Here is a 19,565-nt window from a genome sequence, read left to right as displayed (position 1 = left end):
CAGAGTTTTTCCGATTAAAAAAAAACAAATGACGAGGATATTAAGAGTCTCACGTCACCAAAATGTTTCCAAAGTCTTTTTGTTTTTGTATTTTTTTTAAATTCAGACATTCTTGGAATCCCACCGAAATTAGGAGCATGGTTTCAATCTTGCATGCACAGAGTTATTGCCCCTGTGATCGAAACATTTGTAAACATTTTTCAGGTCGTAGTTTTTATCTTCAAACTTGTTCGACTGGTCCTAATTAAGATTCGCACAGAGTTATGTGTGTATAGTATTAGAGGTGTAATTCGTTTTGCTGGCTTTCGATTAATGTTTTATTTTTGTAAGTGGTAATATTAATTATCCAGTAATCACTTTCTCATAAATAAATGAGACACGTAGCTACCTAGATCTCACAAAACAGGTACTTCTGTAAAATACAGGTGAATAGTAATTGGTATAAGACCTACCTGTGTATGGTAAAATAATTTGTATTACCTGTATTTAATAAATATTGGAAGAGAACTTCAAGAGCATTGAAGGAGAAAAGGGTGGTACTTACTTGAAAGTACTTGAAGAGATTAACTGTTTTGTAAGTCCTGTGTTAGGTGTATTTATACGAAACTTATATTGGCTGTCTACAATTAGCTCAGCTCGAGAACAGACACAAAGCTAGTTGACCGACATTTGAATTCCTAATAAGGGGATTTTAGTGGAAAAAAACTAATATACTTCGAGAATATTGAGAGGTATTTATTCCGCTAGAGTTTAATGGGATTCAAAATGTTTATTTAGTCGTTGTGTAAAACGGTTTAGAACCGCAGAAAAAAATAATACACCATGTTTTCAATATGGCGGCCAGTCAGGGCAGAGATCTATTCTTGAAGTAGGTAGTTCTCTGTGGGCAGAATGGTGTGTTTATAATATGACGGTTAATTTATAACCATTATAAACACCTCCCTTTAACTGCTTTATATATATATAGGTATTTCAACATAAATACTTATACACAGATCATTATTTCAAGATGCCAATAAAAGTTCTATATTTGTATAAGGGTCTAACCCTTTAGCCGTCTACAATATTTATTGTTATGTCTGCCGAGTGTAATGAAGTCTTTTGGAGGTTATAAAAATACAAAACACACCCCAAGGATCTGACTGGGTTCGGTACAGTTCGCACTACAAGGGTTGTGGATAACAATTACTTAGTTGAGAAAATATTTTTAAGTTTAGAAGGTAAATAAGTTGTTCTGAATGAAGTGTGTTATTTATGAACGCATTATGATAGTTGGCCGATGTATCAAACCATTTATAGTTTTAAGTTACCCATTTATTATTGTCTCCAAAAACAATTGACAGTATAGATAAAGAAAGCCCAAAGAAATCTTTCTGAAATATGAGTCTGTAATCTTGGGGAGGTTAGCTGTATGAAACGAATGATCGACTGGTGGTATACATGTGTATGAGTTTGAAATAATAATTTTTAAATTACTAAATAAATATACACAAAGTCTGACGTTGATTACAAAATCCAGGCATCGCGGATACAGAAATTTCAAAAGGAGGACCGATGCTTTATTGCGAAGCAAATTATTGGGATCGAATTAGCGATTTTCCGATAGATTAAACAAAATACGAGTTATCTTTTTTATTTATTTATTTTTTTCAAAATGAAGAATTTGATGCAATCGAACACCTGAAAAAACTTCTATTTCCCTACACCATGGTAATATTCGGTAACATGGCCGAAGAGAGCTTACAGCAGATTGGGGAGAGAGTGGGGGAGAGGGCTGTTATGCTAGAGATACTAAAATTGGATCCATTACAAGTTATTGGGGATGCGGGTGAGTGCACGAGCCCAGCCTGACCCCCCCCCCCCCCCGCGTCTATTGATCTGTTCCGTAAACGTAATCGCAAACCATTCCCATCTTTAAGATCGTATTTTAGAATATTTGAGTTTTGGCTGAATGAAGGAATACAGGACTGTATTTTCTATTTTCTTAAACTTTAATGTTGACCTAGTTTTATATTTCATATGCTTTGCACATTTGTAGGTTATTCTGATTATTTTCTAAAATGACCTTGATGTACAGAAACTGACATGCTTTAAAGTCCATTGGGAATATGGAATATGCCATAAACGCCCGGGACAAATGATGACGCGTGTGAATATTGTAATAATTGGAAACAGCACTGACAAGGATAGGTTGGTAAGTCGTCCGTGCAGTCCACAAGGGTTGTCGCATTATTTATTTTGTCGGTAATGAGAGCATTTACCATACACTAAAAACTGATTAAGAGTAACCAACCCATTAAGTAATTATTAGGATTTGTTTTACTTCTAGTTCTGTCTCGAGAGAATCCAAGATTTTTCAAAGTGGTCAAGGGCCATAACTCTGGCAATAATAATCGGAAATTGTTGAAAATCAACAGTGCCGGCGGAAACAATTCATGATTGGGTAGGGGGTGAACAAAATATATGCATAATAATACCAAGGTTGTGGACCACTAGAGGTCACAATTTTTATCCGAATTTGATAAAACTTACAATCTATAAAGATCTGGGTTCCTGTCGATATTTCTGAATTGTACGAAAAATCACATTTTAGATTCTGGACTATCTAGAGGTCACAATTTTTATTTGATTGTAAAAACCTTTCAAATATCACCGTTGCATCATAATTACGATTGAGTTTAAATTTCGTGAAAATCGGACCGAAACTGCCTGACAAAATGGCCGCTCCCTGTTACACAAGGTTGGGTGGGTGTGTGTGTGTGGGGGGGGGGGGGGGTGGGTCGAATGGTTAGCACGCACTATATCATACGGTCTGTCATTGAGTCAACTAGCGGGGTTTCGATTCCCCGGCTGTACGTGACAAGGAGTAGGGTCGCCTGCCTTCCAGAGCTAAAGACCCCTACGCGCAAGCGAATTATTGATATAAAATGGAACCATGTGTTAGTCCCGAAATGACCTAGTTTGTGTCGAGTGGACGTTACACCCCATTTTTGCCTCTCTCTCTGAAAGCCTGACAGAAACTTCCCGTCAAATGCCCGATACAACGGAAGTGAGATTGGCTTGAATAAAGATCGACTGTTCAGTTAACTAATCGCGACCCTTGCAACTAGGGTGACTGGGGGATCAGTATATAGTATAGCAGGGTTTTTTCTCAGAAAGTCTACGTTCTAGAAGTCTCACTTCTATGTTAAAGTGATGCTACTCTTCCAGATACGTTATTGTATCTAACTGAATAGTTATTTGCGTGCCATAACCTAGAGAAAGGAGTAGCCTACTTGTGGCCAAATTATTGGAGCCCTCCTCATCCCACTCCGTCGGGCTTGATCAATAGGCGACTTCTGTGCCTCGTGACCTTAAACACAGTGTATAAATTTAAAGTCAATTGGATGATAACTTTGGTTTACTAGAGTTGCCACATGATTTTTCAACATTATGAAGGGCCATAACTCACAGTACTTATCGGAAATCATTGACAATCAATAGGATTCTTCGTCTCATCATAGATCGTATTCTAGTACAGTTCTATGGTCTCATGACCTTGCGCACTGTATTAATTAAAATTCAATCAGATATTATCTTTAGCCTCTGGAGCATCCACAAGCAATTGTGGGCGCCGGAGGCCATGACAATATACGGTCACATTTCAAATTTGATTCAAAGTTACGCTATTCAGCTAACTGTCACCTAGTTTGTGTGTTCCACAACCCTATTGAACTTGTCATCTTTCGCTAACAATTTATAACATAGGTATAAGTCATCTATTGAGAATCACAGCTAATTACATAGTTTGTCACTAAAACTGAAAGTTTTGGTTAAAGAGTATGTCATTAAAAATTGTCTATTAACAAAACAATATTAGTTTTCTACATGTATTCTGACATGTATTTTGGTAATTAATAACTTTCTTTAGACGAATGTGTAGTTTGTAACATTACTAGAAACAGTGTCTTTAGTATCAATAAACATATCAGTGCAATAAAACTATCAGAACATATGTATTTTGTTTTAAAATAAAATTCTTGAAAAATATATTTATATATTATATAAAATGTGTTAATCATTATGTTAACAGAATCAGTTTCTTTAATATCAATAATATTATCCTCTTAATTGGATCACCAGAATCAGACTGTTTTATTTAAACAAAATATTTTTAAGAAATCAATAAATGTGCAAACCATAATGTCAACAGAATAAGTTTCAAACTGGACCACTAAAACAGATGATGTTTCATTAAAATAAAATGTGAGAAACAAAATATCAACATAACCTGTTTCTTTAATCTCGTGCTAAAGAGAAATGGGATTTAACTTTCACTCAACACAAACTATGTCATCTTGGGTTTAACATAGTGCAATTTTATTTTAATAATCCGCTTGCACATAGGGTTCTGTAGGAATGGGCGGCAATTGGAGAAAACCCATGAGGTTAGGCAGGCAACGACGGATTCAAAAATATGCCACTTGACTGAATTACAGAACTTATGATCTAAAGCATACGTGTGAGATCATTTGGTTATCCAAGCCCTTTTAATAGTCCACCAGAAACAACAAATATTTTATTAAATATCAATATATGTGAGATTAATAATGTTGCCCGAGTCAGTGTCTTTAACATCAATAAAATTGTAAGCTTGTCAGGGTTATATCCATTTAGCTAATGTTATTTCAAGTTTTAATGTTTAGATAACATTCACACATTTTATTTGAATAAACAACTATTTAAGTAGGGAAATCAGCAGGAAATGACAATTTCTTTATGATGGCATGTCTCTTCTTGGCAGATGTTATGCTCTGTAGTAAAATTCCAGTTGAAATATCTTAAATTATGGACTTTGATGTCTGGTGCATTTGTAAGTGGACTTCAGACCCTCCTGATGTATTTGATCACAGGAATTTAATTAAATTATGGTTAATGTGTTAAAAATGCTAAAGTCTGACAAATATTCACTGTGAAATATGTTCATCACATTGGTCGCCAGATTTAACATTTTGGGAGTAGGGGAGGGGGGATTTCAGATAAAGAAATTGGGTTTAATGTCCACAACACAATCTAGGTCATTTTGGGACTAAGATAGTCTGTCTTTATTACAATAAGTCACCTGTATGCACATACAAGTCTGGTATCGCAACCAGGCCATTAGATTCAGTGACAAACCGCAATATACAGTCCTACACAATGTACTTTAATCTGGGAATTTGAAGTCCGATATATTTGTTCCTTGGAATTTTTTCCAGCTTGGCTTCAGTGGTGGCAGATGGATAGACTGGCATGCAAACACATCTTGTTGTTAAGATGGTATGAAAAAAAAAAAGAATTCTTGTATACCATTTGCAGAACTTTAAAGATCCCCTGATAGTAAGAAATCAAAATAAGAGTAGGCCGCAGTGCCACTATCACGGCAAAATATTTGTAATCTGACTTCAAGCCATCACCATTTATACGATCCAAAGGAAATGATGACTAACACTCAACTCTACATTTTGACATTTTAATAATATCACCACATGTATAGAAACATGAAGTCCTGCTTTGTACAAGAATTACTGTAATAAATTTGGTCCAGATGCAAACAGTTTTTGTACGAGATGTCTTCGTCTGATTCTAACACCACAACCCGGACAGAGTTTATTCCCCTGAAAATAAAATCATGATAGCATGTAAAATAAGATTATTTCCCTAACTATATGGGAATACTTGTTACAACAGATGATCTCGACTTATTCAACACATACAATTGAATCCCCAATGATTTATTACATAACTAGAATTCTAATATCGAACTAAAGACATCCGTTCCTACAAATATATTTTTTCTTGAAAATTTAGAAATTTCCCTCCAGAATCCATAAAATCGATTGATGCATCTTTTAATTATTATTATTATTATTATTGTTCGATTTATAATGCTTTATGGCTCAGCTAATCTTTTGAAGATCAAATATATTTTATGGGGAGGGTAATATATGATCTGTGTAAGATTCTGTGGAAAGCAACAGTTAATGATTTAAGAACAATGCAGTATACTGTGTGTCCTGCATCTAAGGTAATGAAATATCAATTGGAGAGTATACCTTGGGAACTGTCCGATATACTTAACAAGACTTACATCTAAAACTTGTCTCCAACATGTTAGACAACAAGTATGTTGACACAGTGCTTCAAATGGTACTTTAGAATCATTACCACATAGAGAACAAGTATAACCTACAATACAGATTGAAAACATCTCTATAAAAATCCACAATAAACAAGAGTGCTACCTATAAAATAACACGATTCCAGTTTTTTGCCACTGTGGGAATTTCCTAGCTCCGGATTTGAGTCATTAGGGAGTGCTTACGCCTTGCAGGGAGAAACAATTGTCACATGATGTTTTCCATTTTATGTGACTCTCCTTATTTTCAACTAGCTTTTCAGATGGAAATATCTTGACAGGTAATGAACTGAATGCAACCTATTGTAGCCCAATAGAATTTAACACCTGCTGATAGCTTGTGTCCGTAACTTTTGGATCAACACATTTGTTAATGAGCACATATACGGTCTTAAGAGTTAAGAATCTATATCCACATTTTATCTAACAAGTTACCCCTTTAAAGTAGCTAAGTCTCTAACTCAATATCATCCAAATCTTCGACATTGATGCTGTGATCTTACCGGGAAAAGATGGCCTTCTGATATCCAATATTTAAGACAAAATAAACATTTTACAATTGGTACATGAATCATGTACCATAATGCGTTTCAATGCCATTTGTTATAAGGGACTTGAAAAAAGAGGCTAGGCATATTCCACTAGTCATGTCAAACGGTGACGCCATATTTGTATCTGAAGAGCCTTCGCAATAAATACTATCGGTGTACACTGGAATAACCAGACGCTAGAGATTGGCGTTCGATTGAGACTTCTGGTGTATTTCGCCGAACATAACTGATTAGAAATTACAGTAAAAACAGAAACGATTGAATGTAAATCAGTTTATATACATTCATATTACATTATTATATGCGTTGCGACCCATTTGTGTCAATTTCTAGGTCCCAAATATTAGCAATTTAGCCCCTTTAAGTTAAGTTAAGCATTCTGTTACTGGTCACCAGCTTACTGAGCCTATATTTCTATAGCTGTTATAATGAAATTGAAAGTAGTGGGAGATATTCTAGACTTCATAGTTCATCTAAAATGGGGCTGGTCAAAGGGTCCCCCGGAATATTTGTGTTGTGAGACGGCCTACAAAATGGAAGTTTTAATAGAAACTGACCTGTACAAGGTTTATTACTACTTGTTAGAATTTTATTCACATTCTCCACCACATCATCAGTTAACTTCTCATTATTATCTAAACTACACGTAGATATAGAACTAGATTGACTGTTTGATTTACTACTAGTCACTGATGGCGGGTCAATAATATCCTTACTACTTGTACTAGTTTCTGAGAATGCACAGTTTGATAAAGTATTTAAATGAGCACTGGATGTAGAAGGGTTAGAAGACACAGTTATCACATTTGCTGTTATTGAAGGAAGTTTAGCACTGTTAAAATTGTCTGTTTTTGCTTTTTTGTCTGCAGGACCTGAAAAAACAGATTGTTCATCATTAAATACATTTGGATAAATATGAGAAAAAGAGATGATAACTTAACCATGTCCCATCATGCAAATATACTGAGATGCATTGAAAATGCACCACTCATATGGCTCTACAAAGGCAAAAGGGCCAAAATCTAAAGTTAATGATGTTGCCCAATGGAGAAAATAAGCCTCTGCATCGCCGCATGTGGGATCCTTCTCTACTAGTACTATTGTTGTAATGCTGCTTCTATTTGACAGTGATTTTGCAGTTAGGAACCCTGGGAAAGACGACATCCAATACTGTCCCGCAGATTTTCTATTGGTGAGAGATCAGGAAGGGTTGACCAATTGATCCCCGCCACCTTGTTTTGGTATAAAAAGTCCATGGGGACACAAGCTGTATGTGCTTGAACATCATCATGCTGAAACATTGCAACTGTTTAAATTATAGTATAAGCCTTTGATTTGGTGTTATTTATTTAGTGTATATCTTTATCTTTTTTAATCATTCTATTGATCACTGTATTATACCATTTTTCTTTTAAGCCACAACACCAGGACATTCTGGACAGTATACTAACCAAACAACTATGGCTGAATAATGGATGTACAAGCCAGGGAGGCGGGACCAAGTGTCCTCCAAAATTTGGGCCAAATAGGGGGAAAATAGGCAAAAGACAAGAGAATTAACAAATTAATTGACAGCTATTTTGGAAAAACAGCCTTCTTAAATTTGTCCCCATTAATATTTTTTAGGAGTACAGGAATCATCCCAGGTCTCTTATTCCTCAGAGATAACTGTCATATTTGTCTGGGATTGGAAATCGGGAGTTTGTCACACCTAGCATCAATTCAGGATTAAAACAATAACAGTTACAAAGGCCATAAAACAATGTCAGGTCACAGCAAATCAATCCCAGTGCATGCCCTCCCCCACCCCACCCCACCAAACCCAACACACAAAGACGTCCTATGGGTTGAACTATCAGGAAATGGTATTACACTTGAGTAACATACCATCTGTATGATCTTGTCGAAGTCGTTTATTAGATATACTATCTTCTGGTTTATATCCAGCACCTTCACCAGTTATATCTTTACATAACTGATCAAACTCCTGTTTATGTTTAGCTCTTAAAAAACTGTAAAACTCTGAAAAACACATAATTATAGATAATTCAGGATAACTGCAGACCAAAAGACAGATGAAACAAACAATGAAACGAATGTAGCATAAACAAATAGATGTATTGTAACATATGAGAGTATATTTTTTTTTTTTTTTTGAACTCTACTTGGTGTAGGTGTTCATCAGGTAATACCTCGACTGAGTTCAATATAGAGATTAGCCGGTTGATTTGTTGGATATAAACCTTTGAATAATAGCGCCTAACAGGCAGCTGTGTTTAATTATGTTCTCCTGATTTTGACTGTTTCTGTGTGTTTGAAGTATATGTTTGTGATATGTGCTTAGAAACACTTCACGTGTAATGAAGCGCTATATAAATCAAACAATAATAATAATAATAATATATAGAATTGAAACTGAAAGATAAATACTCGGTCATAAGTTTCAACTAATAAACACCAACACCAAATATGAACAATCTAGCTCAATTAGAAGCAGTGTTATTGTGTCCCAAAATGTGTGATGGACAGGCAGAAAAATGAACTCATTTCAATAGTCCTATTCTTTCTCTAAATGGTGGGGAACAAATATAAAATAAAAGATGTGTAAATCTTACTTCTAAATAGATGATAATAAGTAGGTGTAGATGTAAACAGATCAGCTAATACAGCTGTAACTTTTATATAATCACCCTGTTCTTTATAATCACGTAATGCTTTAGAAAATGTTCTATAACCATCTTTAGCTAATGCTTGTTTTATCTGAAATTATAACATTCAGCATTACAATAGGGATTTACTATAACATAGGGCACAGAGTGACTTCTGGTTGATATTCAAATCACTTGGAGGCAAGTGTGCTCTACTGGATCGTACGATGATATTAATTGATATTAGTAATAATAAATTCTACCCACCTCTTCAAGATAATTTTCAGCATGATTATAGTGTTTCTGTTTTATTTGACTGTTCTTAGCACCGTTGGTAGTTTTACTTTCAATTATTTCACCAGGTTTCTATAAAAATAGATAAATTATTCAATAATACTGCTAAATTGTTCAATAATACTGCTATATTGTTCAATAATACTGTTAATATGTAAATTATTCAATTATACTGAGAGGTGGAGGGGTTTTGCACAATAATAAATAATATATAGATAAAAGATGATAAAATAAACGGTTTTGAAATGTGATTTAAATGAGATACAGTATCATTTTGTGTAATAAAAAGATGGACTTTATTCCATAACAAGGGAGACACAGTAGTAATATTGTTAATAAACAACAACTACCAGTCCTTGCAGACCTGAAAACCCTCAGAAACCACCGATTTTTGAAAAAAAACAATAGTAACAGCTGTCAATACTAACAAGTATGGACCAGGAATTGACCATGTTGTTGAAGGAAATTCAAAAATCTAATTCACCAAATCGATGAAGAAAGGTTCAAAGAAGAAGCATGAGAATTTTCATGTCAATCGGACTTGAATTGACGGAGCCTTAGGCTTTTTCGAAGAGCATCACCCCAAGAACAAGAAGATAATGAGTAGCAGTTAGCAACCAGTTCCTGGTCCAAAAATCAAAATATAAAAGTATATAAGGCTGTACAACAGTAATACCTTAACTATTATCTTCTTTTTAAATGTTGCTTTCTGGGGTCCAAATCTGGATGTCTGAGAAAAAAAAAAAAAATTGGTAAAAAAAAAAAAAAAATTCACAAAATTATTATTGGAAGAAGTGGACATATCCCTTGAAAAAAATCACTACCTATTTTTAACTCCTGTGTTACTCAGACTCAGTATAATTATGTAATTTTAGACACGGACAATGTTGTTTTAATTGGGAATTTTGAAATAAACTGTGGTGAGACTTTATTTTATAGACTATGTTTATTAAACAGGCAATCGGGAGCAAACATATGATATTTCTAAAATTGATATATTCAACTTACCTGACCTAGATTGAAGCTGTCATCCCCATCTTCATTTGTCTTCTGCAAAGAGTAATTCAAAGTTTTTAAATTTTGCTAAAACCAAATAGGAATGATGCCGACATTTTTTTTATCAATTTGACAGATAATTGTTTCTTGAACGGTACATAAGACAAAATTACATGTGTATACATTGATCACTTCCACTCCCCCAAAATAAATATATGAAGTTCGTACCTCATCGAATTCGAGAGCTTGTATTAATCCGGTTCTAGATGTCGATGATTTAGAAGAACCTAACTGTTGGTATTGGCTACTTAGTTTATTATTATCATCTACAATTACACATTAAAATGATATTAACAATGGAATATTAACATATTAATGACAGTCTAAATGGCCAGTTTTTAACTTCAGATTTTCAATATCATTTTGCCTTTGAATCTAGATATGGTAAACAGTTTATTAGGTACAGGACAGTGGCATTTCTTTATCCAATTCCAACTGTCAAGGATTCTTTTACATGCATGCCAATGAGAACAAAGATGGACCTCATTTTTTCGTACCATATGAACAACTAGATGCATACTTTCTGCACCACTGACCAAGGGAAACCAAGCATGAAAATCCTAAATACTGGTAATTTTATCAGCCATCACTGACTGGGCTAATGAAGAAGGGAATATGCCATACAGTGTGCTATGACAGCGGCGCTAGCTACGGCCTATTCTTTTCCATCCTATCCGAACGACTATACATTGTCCTTTGCAAGGTCTCCTCTCCTACACCACCGACAAGGGGGAACCACGTTGGAAAATCCCAATGAACATTCTCGGCCAGTGCAGAAAATCGAAAATGTGACCTCCAGGTTAGCGAGAGAGAGAGAGAGAGAAATGGGGTTTAACGTCAACTCGACACAAACTAGGTCATTTCGGGACTAACATATGGTTTAATTTTATTTCAATAATTCGCTTGCACGTAGGTCTTTAGCAGTGGGAGGAAACCGGAGGACCCGGAGAAAACCCACGAGGTTGGACAGGCGACCCTACTCCTTGTCACATACAACCGGGGATTCGAAACCACGCCACTCGACTCAATGACAGACTTTATGATACAGCACGCGCATGCTAACCATTCAGCCATCCACCCCCCCTCCAGGTTAGCGAGCCAATGTCTTACTCACTGAGCCACCATAGCTCACTTGCAAAAATGACCCAAATTAGAAAAGAAGATAATTATAATATGTACCTGTGGTGTGTTGTAAAGTTTGTCCATGACAGGCAACATTTCTAGCTGATTCTACTCTTCCTCTAGAAGATATAGGTGTAGCTGAACGAATGGCTGTAGGTTGAAAATAGGCTCCTTCACAACCGACATGACTCACAGTGGAAGTTGTTTTCTTCTTGGCTTGAGGTACTGGCAACTGTGGAAATACAAACAGCCATATATCTGTACTTTATGCATTATTCATTGATAACAGACGACAGAAGTGGATTCTTAGTACAGATAGTAATCTAGATGCCCATACTTTAGACAGCTACTATCCACAGTTAAAAGGTTACATACAGTATTACAGAATTCAGACTTGTCACATTTCAGTCAGAAGCAATAACTGAGGCAGTGTTGAGTATTCCCAAGTCTCTTACCAAATGAGTATCTTTGACCAATTAAAGAAATGGATCAACTTACTTTACTTTCAGCAGTTTTAAAGAAGTGAATCAACTTACCTTACTTTCAGCAGTTTTAAAGAAATGAATCAACTTACCTTACTTTCAGCAGTTTTAAAAAACTTGAGAAGATAACCCTGAGCTTTACCATAATTATCAAAATTATTAACATATGGTCGAACCCATACAGGTAGCTGTTTGATAGAATCTTGTCTTGAAAACCTATAACAAACATTTCGGAATCATAAACAAGTGTTATTATTGATTTCAGAGTTGACAATTTAGAAAAGTACTGCACTTAATTTTGTATCACTGCTCTACAATTTGCTGAAATGAGATGAAATGTGGTTTAACATCCTACTTTTCTGCACCAACAAGGCTAATGGGGGAATTTTGCCCTGACAGTAGTGTTACCGCCTACTCTTATTTCGATTTCTAAGTGTCAGGGTATGATGTTTAACATGCTGCACCAATGGTATAGAGAATATCAAGGTTTATCATCTCATTAAAATGACAACCGGTGGCGGTAGAAGCTTTTCTGTACCAGCACGATTGCAGCACTGACAAGGGGATACCAATCTGGAAAATCCTAAGAACCTTTGCATGATATCCTGGTTACATCCCAAACTTAGGATGCCTCTCTACAGTTTACTCCGCTTGAGAATAGGTCTAACCTAATTAACCAACATTTTAATTCCTACATCAACAATTTTAGTCGAAAACACTAAGTATGCCTTTAGAAATTTTTAGAAGTATTTATTTCTCTTCTATTTTCATATTCAATGAAATTTAATATGTTTATTTAGCTGTTGTGTGTATGAAAGATGTCAAATGGATTAGAGCGGAAGCACGAAATAGTCCACTAATTATTCAATCTGGCGGCGCCCATGAAAGATACGTTCAAAGACAAATTTGCAAAGACAAATTTAGGAGTATCTAACCTTGTTTTGAAAGATAAACAGTCTCAAACTCTAAAGGCAGTTTACAATGATAAAGACTGTATTGCAATATCACCCACTGGCACATATATATCGCTTTTACCGGAATAGCAGAAGTCGACATTTCGCTAACTTGACATGTTTGTTTACATAAACCACGTATATATACGTCATAGGCCGTAAAGTCCCACCCCAAAATGATCACGTGAGCATTTTAAATGGACGGCATTTAGCGCAGTGATGTATTCTCGAGGTATGCAGTATGATCCTGATTAGTTATTCAACAAACTAATCAGCGAACCACCCCAAATATTATGACTCTCTGGCAATTTTTTAAAAGCTTGGACTGGATTATTTGTAAGATTGATTAAATTTGATTTGCTACTTTAATTTACCTTTCATCACATAAAATGATAGCACCATAATCTTGTTTATGTCGTATGACACGCCCTATAGCTTGATTGACAGCTCTTGTTGCTTGCTGAGTATACCATTTTTGACCAATCAGCACCTTGAATACAAAAGTAATAACATTTAAAATAGCTCCATTGTAAAATGTTGTTTGTTGTACCACAAAAGTGAAAGTAGATCTCTAGTAGTAGTAGTGTAAATCTAGTTAAATTTATGCCATATCAGTCCACAAAAATAGAATTTGATGATGCTTGAGTTAAGAAAACATAGATTTGTAAATACATGAAATAAGAGACTTCTCTTATTCCCTCGAAAAGCATCAATTAAGTAAACACGAGAAAGCATGCAACAACTAAATGAGAAATCATCCTGACCAACCACCATAGCTTAAAAGTTACAAGTTCATATTTTCTAAGAAAGTCAAAACATAATTATTTCTATGTCTTTTGCTCAATAGGTTGTCAACTCACTATTATACGATCATAGGTTATCTTTCTCACACTTAAAAATCTTCACGTCGGAAATAATAACGCAATTACCTCCCTTGTTTTCCTATTCTCCACCATGGAATAGCTATCTTCAAACGTTGGAATTTGAAGTTGAAAATGATATTTTTGCCAATTTCTCAACTGGCAATAGTGAATTATAGGATTAATAGGATTATTCTTTAACATGGTAGGACTGTTTATAGATACCATCTATTTTAGGGCTTTATTTTAATACATTTTAAAAATATAACTTAAAAATATGAAATTGTAACTTTAAACGTTTGATTACATCATGATTCTGCTCCCACCACATTAATTCTGCCAATATGTTTACAAGTACATATTACCAGGATAATCAAGACTATATTTACTCACTTCCTGTTGACAAAACTGGTTAACAATATGTTACTATAGTTACACAGAGAATAAACAATAAGAGAATCCACATAGCATTAAGAAGTGCATAAGGAAGTGATTCTGTGTTGATTGACTGATTAATACAATGATATTATGAAGACGTGTATGCCTACTTACATTTTTGTTACCTTTCCGCACCATCTCATCCAAGTATTGTCGTTTGAGGATAACTTTAGGATCTTTCATTGGTGGGTAAGGAATACCGGTAATTAATACAGCTCGACCGTTGGTATCAGCAAAATCTAGACCTTCACTAACCTAGTGTACAATAACAAACCTCTAATAACTTGTTGAGATGGAGCTTAAAATATTTCAGAACAAAATGTTTTTAATAAAAATCTATTTAGGTTAACAGACAATTTTCCACAGGCATTAGTATCTCAATTATTAGCTAAGGCACAAACTTTATGTGCTCTGCCAATGTGTGTAATGGACCATGGCTCTTGAAGTTCTTACCAAATGAAAACTGTGAATTATATAGGTCTATAAGTTTACCTTTCCCCTACAAACAGCCATAAATATAGCACCATTTTTACTTGGATCATTGACTTTCTCATAAAATTCATCCATGGTCTGAAATAAACATTTTCAAACATAACCCAAATAACAAATATACCTCTATATTTTGGGATCATCCCACTGATGTTAGTATTATTAATTTTAGAGACAGTGGTTTAGGTCAAGTGCTGACTCGTTAACCAGGAGGCCGAACCAGTGATATAGGGTGGAGGGCCTAGTAGGGAACAGTGACTAGTCCTTCGGATGGGACCAAAATCGAGGTCCTGGGTATATGTTGTCTGTGTGTACAGACAAGTAGGAAGTTAAACCCCATTCCATCTGATTTGTTATTATCAAAGTGATATAACTCTAATCTTGTTTATATCAGGGTCAGTTCATATTGCATTTTATTTTCAATATTATTTCATGTTTTTGTATTATTATCAGTGAACTCGGTTGCCACAGAGCTATATAAATTCTTCCACCTTACCTCAACGAATCCTTTTTTACCAGTTGGTTCTATAAATATAGGTTTATACGGTATAATTCTATCCCAGATATTATTTTGCTGAAATAAAGTTTTAAATTAGAATCATATAAAGAGTTCTGTTCCAGATTCTGTCATACCCATAGACCACACCACTTTGACAATTTTTTTAAAAACAAAGATAGGTTGCCAGGCAACGAAACATACGCCCACAGCAGCTAAATCATCCGGGCAGTCAACAAGTGTTGTCGCATATTTTTACTTCTTTCGGTAATGAAACATTTATAATACACTAAAATCTGATTAAGTGTAACAACTCATGAAGTAATTATCAGAAAACCATTAGAATTTGTTTGGTTTTTATAAAGTTCTGCCCCATGCTAACGTTTAGTATACAAAACTTTTAATATCTTGGATTTAGCTGTTGAAGTCATAAAAATTCATTGAAAATCAATATTCTTATTCGTCTCAAGCTCTTAAACTCTGTGTATCAATCTGAAGTCAACTCTGGCAGTAATTATCGGAAATCGCTGAAAACCAATAGGATTCTTCGTCTCATGACCTTAAACACTGTGTATAAATTTAAAGTCAATCGGATATTAACTTTGGCCTTTAGAGTGTCCACAAGATTTTTTGAAGTGATCAAGGGCCATAACTCTGGCAGTAATTATCAGAAATCGCTGAAAATCAATAGGCTTCTTCGTCTCATGACCTTAAACACTGTGTATAAATTTAAAGTCAATCGGATATTAACTTTAGCCTCTAGAGCGTCCACAAGATTTTTTGAAGTGATCAAGGGCCATAATTCTGGCAGTAATTATCGGAAATCGCTGAAAATCAATAGGCTTCTTCGTTTCATGGCCTTAAACACTGTATATAAATTTAAAGTCAATCGGATATTAACTTTAGCCTCTAGAGCGTCCAGAAGCAATTGTGGACGCCAGACCGACGACAATATACGACCACATTTCAATGTGGGCGTATAAAAAGTACTTCTTCTCTCTTCTCAAAAGTTTTTAGTTTTCAACTTTTAAGTTTTGAAATTTTCATCTAAATAATTTTTCACAGAACTCAAGAGGCTATTTATTTTATCAAGACCCTGAAAAAACATTTATTTTTCACAGAATTTGGCTACTTATTTATATATATTATATATGTGTCTTTTTAAGTTTAACAGATAGTAATCACTTATGAGTTAAAAAAGAGGAAGGGAAAGGAGTTCTTCTGTTGCAGGCACTGCTGTTGTGTACATAGGATCTTGCATTATTCTTTCCAAATTTCTACAATAGAAGACCCACAATGAATATTTGCTAGGCCGCTACAATCACTGATAAGGATGACATCAATGCGACTTAATGAGTCTCAAATATTAACTTTTTTCCACCGACAAATTAAATTCTAAAACATTTTTTGATGTATTAGAAAAATAAATAAAGACGTTTGATGTATTTGTAGGTAAAAACTATTTCATATTTAGTGTAAATGGGTATTAAAATGACTAAAAGGCAGCATTCTGCCCAAAGCAGTAATGTCTTATGTAAACAATGCACGCGCCTTCCAGCCAATGATTGACACCGCGTGCTATGACGGCACGTGTTAAAGGCAGTCATCTTTTACAGAGATATTAGAGAAGACTCGTAATTCTCTGTGAAACAGATTGTAGAAGACCTTGTCCCTTAAAAAATGAACAGAAACATTGTGTATTACCTGCCAGAATTCCACAGATTTATCCATTACAATATACGATGGAAAAAACACCAATAAACCATTTGGTACAATACGAGAAAAATTCACTAAAAAATAAAATTCAATACATATTAAAGTTTTACCATAATTATTGTTTAAATCATATGCTTGTTTTTTGATTGGTAGTATATCAGTTTTATTACTAAGTTCTTTTTTCATACATATTAATTTATATAAATAAACAAAGGAATTAGGATCTGTCTTTGATCCGTTCATGGAAACTGTTTTAAAAGCACTTGGTAATTGAACTGGATATACACAATTGTATGGAATCAAATTATCTTCTTGAAAAAGTCTAGAGAAACCTACACAAAGTGCTAAAAGTTGTGACACCTACAATGAGCCAATGTTACCGCTGTGTATTTAGACCAAAAATCATATTGCAATATATTGTAATACCTCAAAGTGTATTTAAATACGTATTGCAGTATATTGAAATCTATTTTCAGGAGAAAAACTATGAAATAATTACTTACCTATAGCATTGCCCAGCGATGTCAGATATTTTGGATCAAACCTACATCAAATATAGACATATAGTTTTCAATATTCTAACACACAAAATGAACAAGACTTAGTCAATAACATCCTGTGAACTTTTATACCAAAAACTAAGTAAAATTTGTATCCATGGACATACAAAAAATATTAAATCCAACAAATTTCTAATTGGCAAAAGGCACTACTAATATAATAGTAAGGTTAATGTGTAGGTTATACAAAGTTTCATAAAGATATCTTTTAACAGTTTATGAGATGCTCCAGAAACAAAATTGGAATGGATAGAAGGACCCCTTTTCAATATCCCTCATTCAGCGCAGGATAACAAGACTCAGCTTAATCCGTTATAATTATCTTTCCTTTAGTAAAACATGACACTAATTTCACAGTAATCTTCCAGGAAAGGCAGGGATCACGGTGGCTAAGTGGGTAAGACACTGGCTCGCTAACCCGGAGATCGGGTGTTCGATCCCTGCATTGGCCGAGAAGGTTCATCCAGATATTCCGGCATGGTTCCCCTTTGTCAGTGATGCTGGACGGAGGGCCTAAGTACACCTGTCTGGTCGTTCTGATGGGATGAAAAACCGAGGTCCCATGTACACATTGGCGTGCATGTAAAAAATCCCTTGGCAGTTGGAATTCGCTGTAAGAGTAGGCCGTAGTGCCGCTGTCTGGGCCAAATTTCCCTCATAGCACACTGTATGGCGTATGTCTGACTTCCTTAGCCAAGTTCGGAGCAGAATAGTAGGACGTTAAACCCCATTTCATTTCCAGGAATGGCAAGATACAGATTTAATTTATATCTGGTAGCTATCATATCAAGTCTAGAAATAATTCTATTTACCTATGTTCATAACTAGAATTCAGTCTAAAATTATCTGGTCCGACTTTTAATGTACAAACACAAACTTGATGCTGTTCAATTACATGGGGATTTTCTAATGTAACTGGAAACGGTCTGAAATAAAATTTTCAAAGACATAAACTATACATTTGAAATGTGACTGGTTTCCTGTCGACAGATATCTCATTAAAATATACTAATTATATTAGCAGTACTGCTGACAATTTTTGTCTTTGACTAATATTTATGTATAGGAATCCAGACAGTCTGAACTAAATGTTGAACATCCCAAGAAGCTACGGTTGTTTCATCTGTAGATCAGCTGGTGAAAACGAAATGTGAATTTTGAAAAGTGTAAAACATGTCGTCCAAACAGTTATGAGCTAAACAACCCATAAAAATTCCACAAAAATCACATTATAATAACTAAAACCACTAATTGAGGATGGTAATAAGATTTTGTTAAAAAAGTAAAGGTATATAAGTTATTATCAAATATTGTTGAAAATCAATAGTATTCCTTCTTTCAATAGGATAGACAATCAATATTAATTTAAGTCTCTACAGTGGCAACAAGATTTTGCAACTTAATAGGTTCCTCCTTTCAATGAGATAGACAACCTATATCAATTTCAAAACAATAAATGGCTTATTGTAGATTCTTGTAAAAATCACCAGTAGATGAGTTTGTGGACATGTACACAACTTTAATGTAAAGAACTTACATCTGCATCTCCATGGTAAAAGAAGAAAGAGGTGAGAGTGTTCCACTAGTTAATATAATAGATTTAACACCATGAGCTATTAATTCCTTCATAGTTTGTCCTGAACTAAAACACCAAAAACTTAATATTCTCTCTAAAAAAAACAAACAAAACCATTTAATCATTTCTCTGTAGCTATTAAAGTTGATATTTGAAGTTTCCCCAGA

At 34.6% G+C, this 19,565-nt stretch overlaps 1 protein-coding gene across 1 annotated transcript; it reads right to left on the bottom strand.

Moving 5' to 3' along the window:
* Positions 1-5,477: 5,477 nt before the first annotated feature.
* On the bottom strand, positions 5,478-12,382 carry LOC126818675 (regulator of telomere elongation helicase 1; the record flags this gene model as incomplete). Its single annotated transcript, XM_050546222.1, has 11 exons — positions 5,478-5,636; positions 6,110-6,207; positions 7,266-7,580; positions 8,596-8,730; positions 9,324-9,468; positions 9,624-9,722; positions 10,327-10,380; positions 10,659-10,700; positions 10,875-10,972; positions 11,886-12,060; positions 12,365-12,382. Coding segments are annotated over 11 exons (1,272 nt in total), but the record flags the coding sequence as incomplete, so codon positions are not given.
* Between the last annotated feature and the right edge of the window lie 7,183 nt (positions 12,383-19,565).

Source organism: Patella vulgata, chromosome 4, assembly GCF_932274485.2.
Source record: "Patella vulgata chromosome 4, xgPatVulg1.2, whole genome shotgun sequence".
Taxonomy (NCBI): domain Eukaryota; kingdom Metazoa; phylum Mollusca; class Gastropoda; family Patellidae; genus Patella; species Patella vulgata.
Note: the sequence above shows the minus strand (reverse complement) of the source record. Positions and strands in the feature narration are given on the sequence as shown.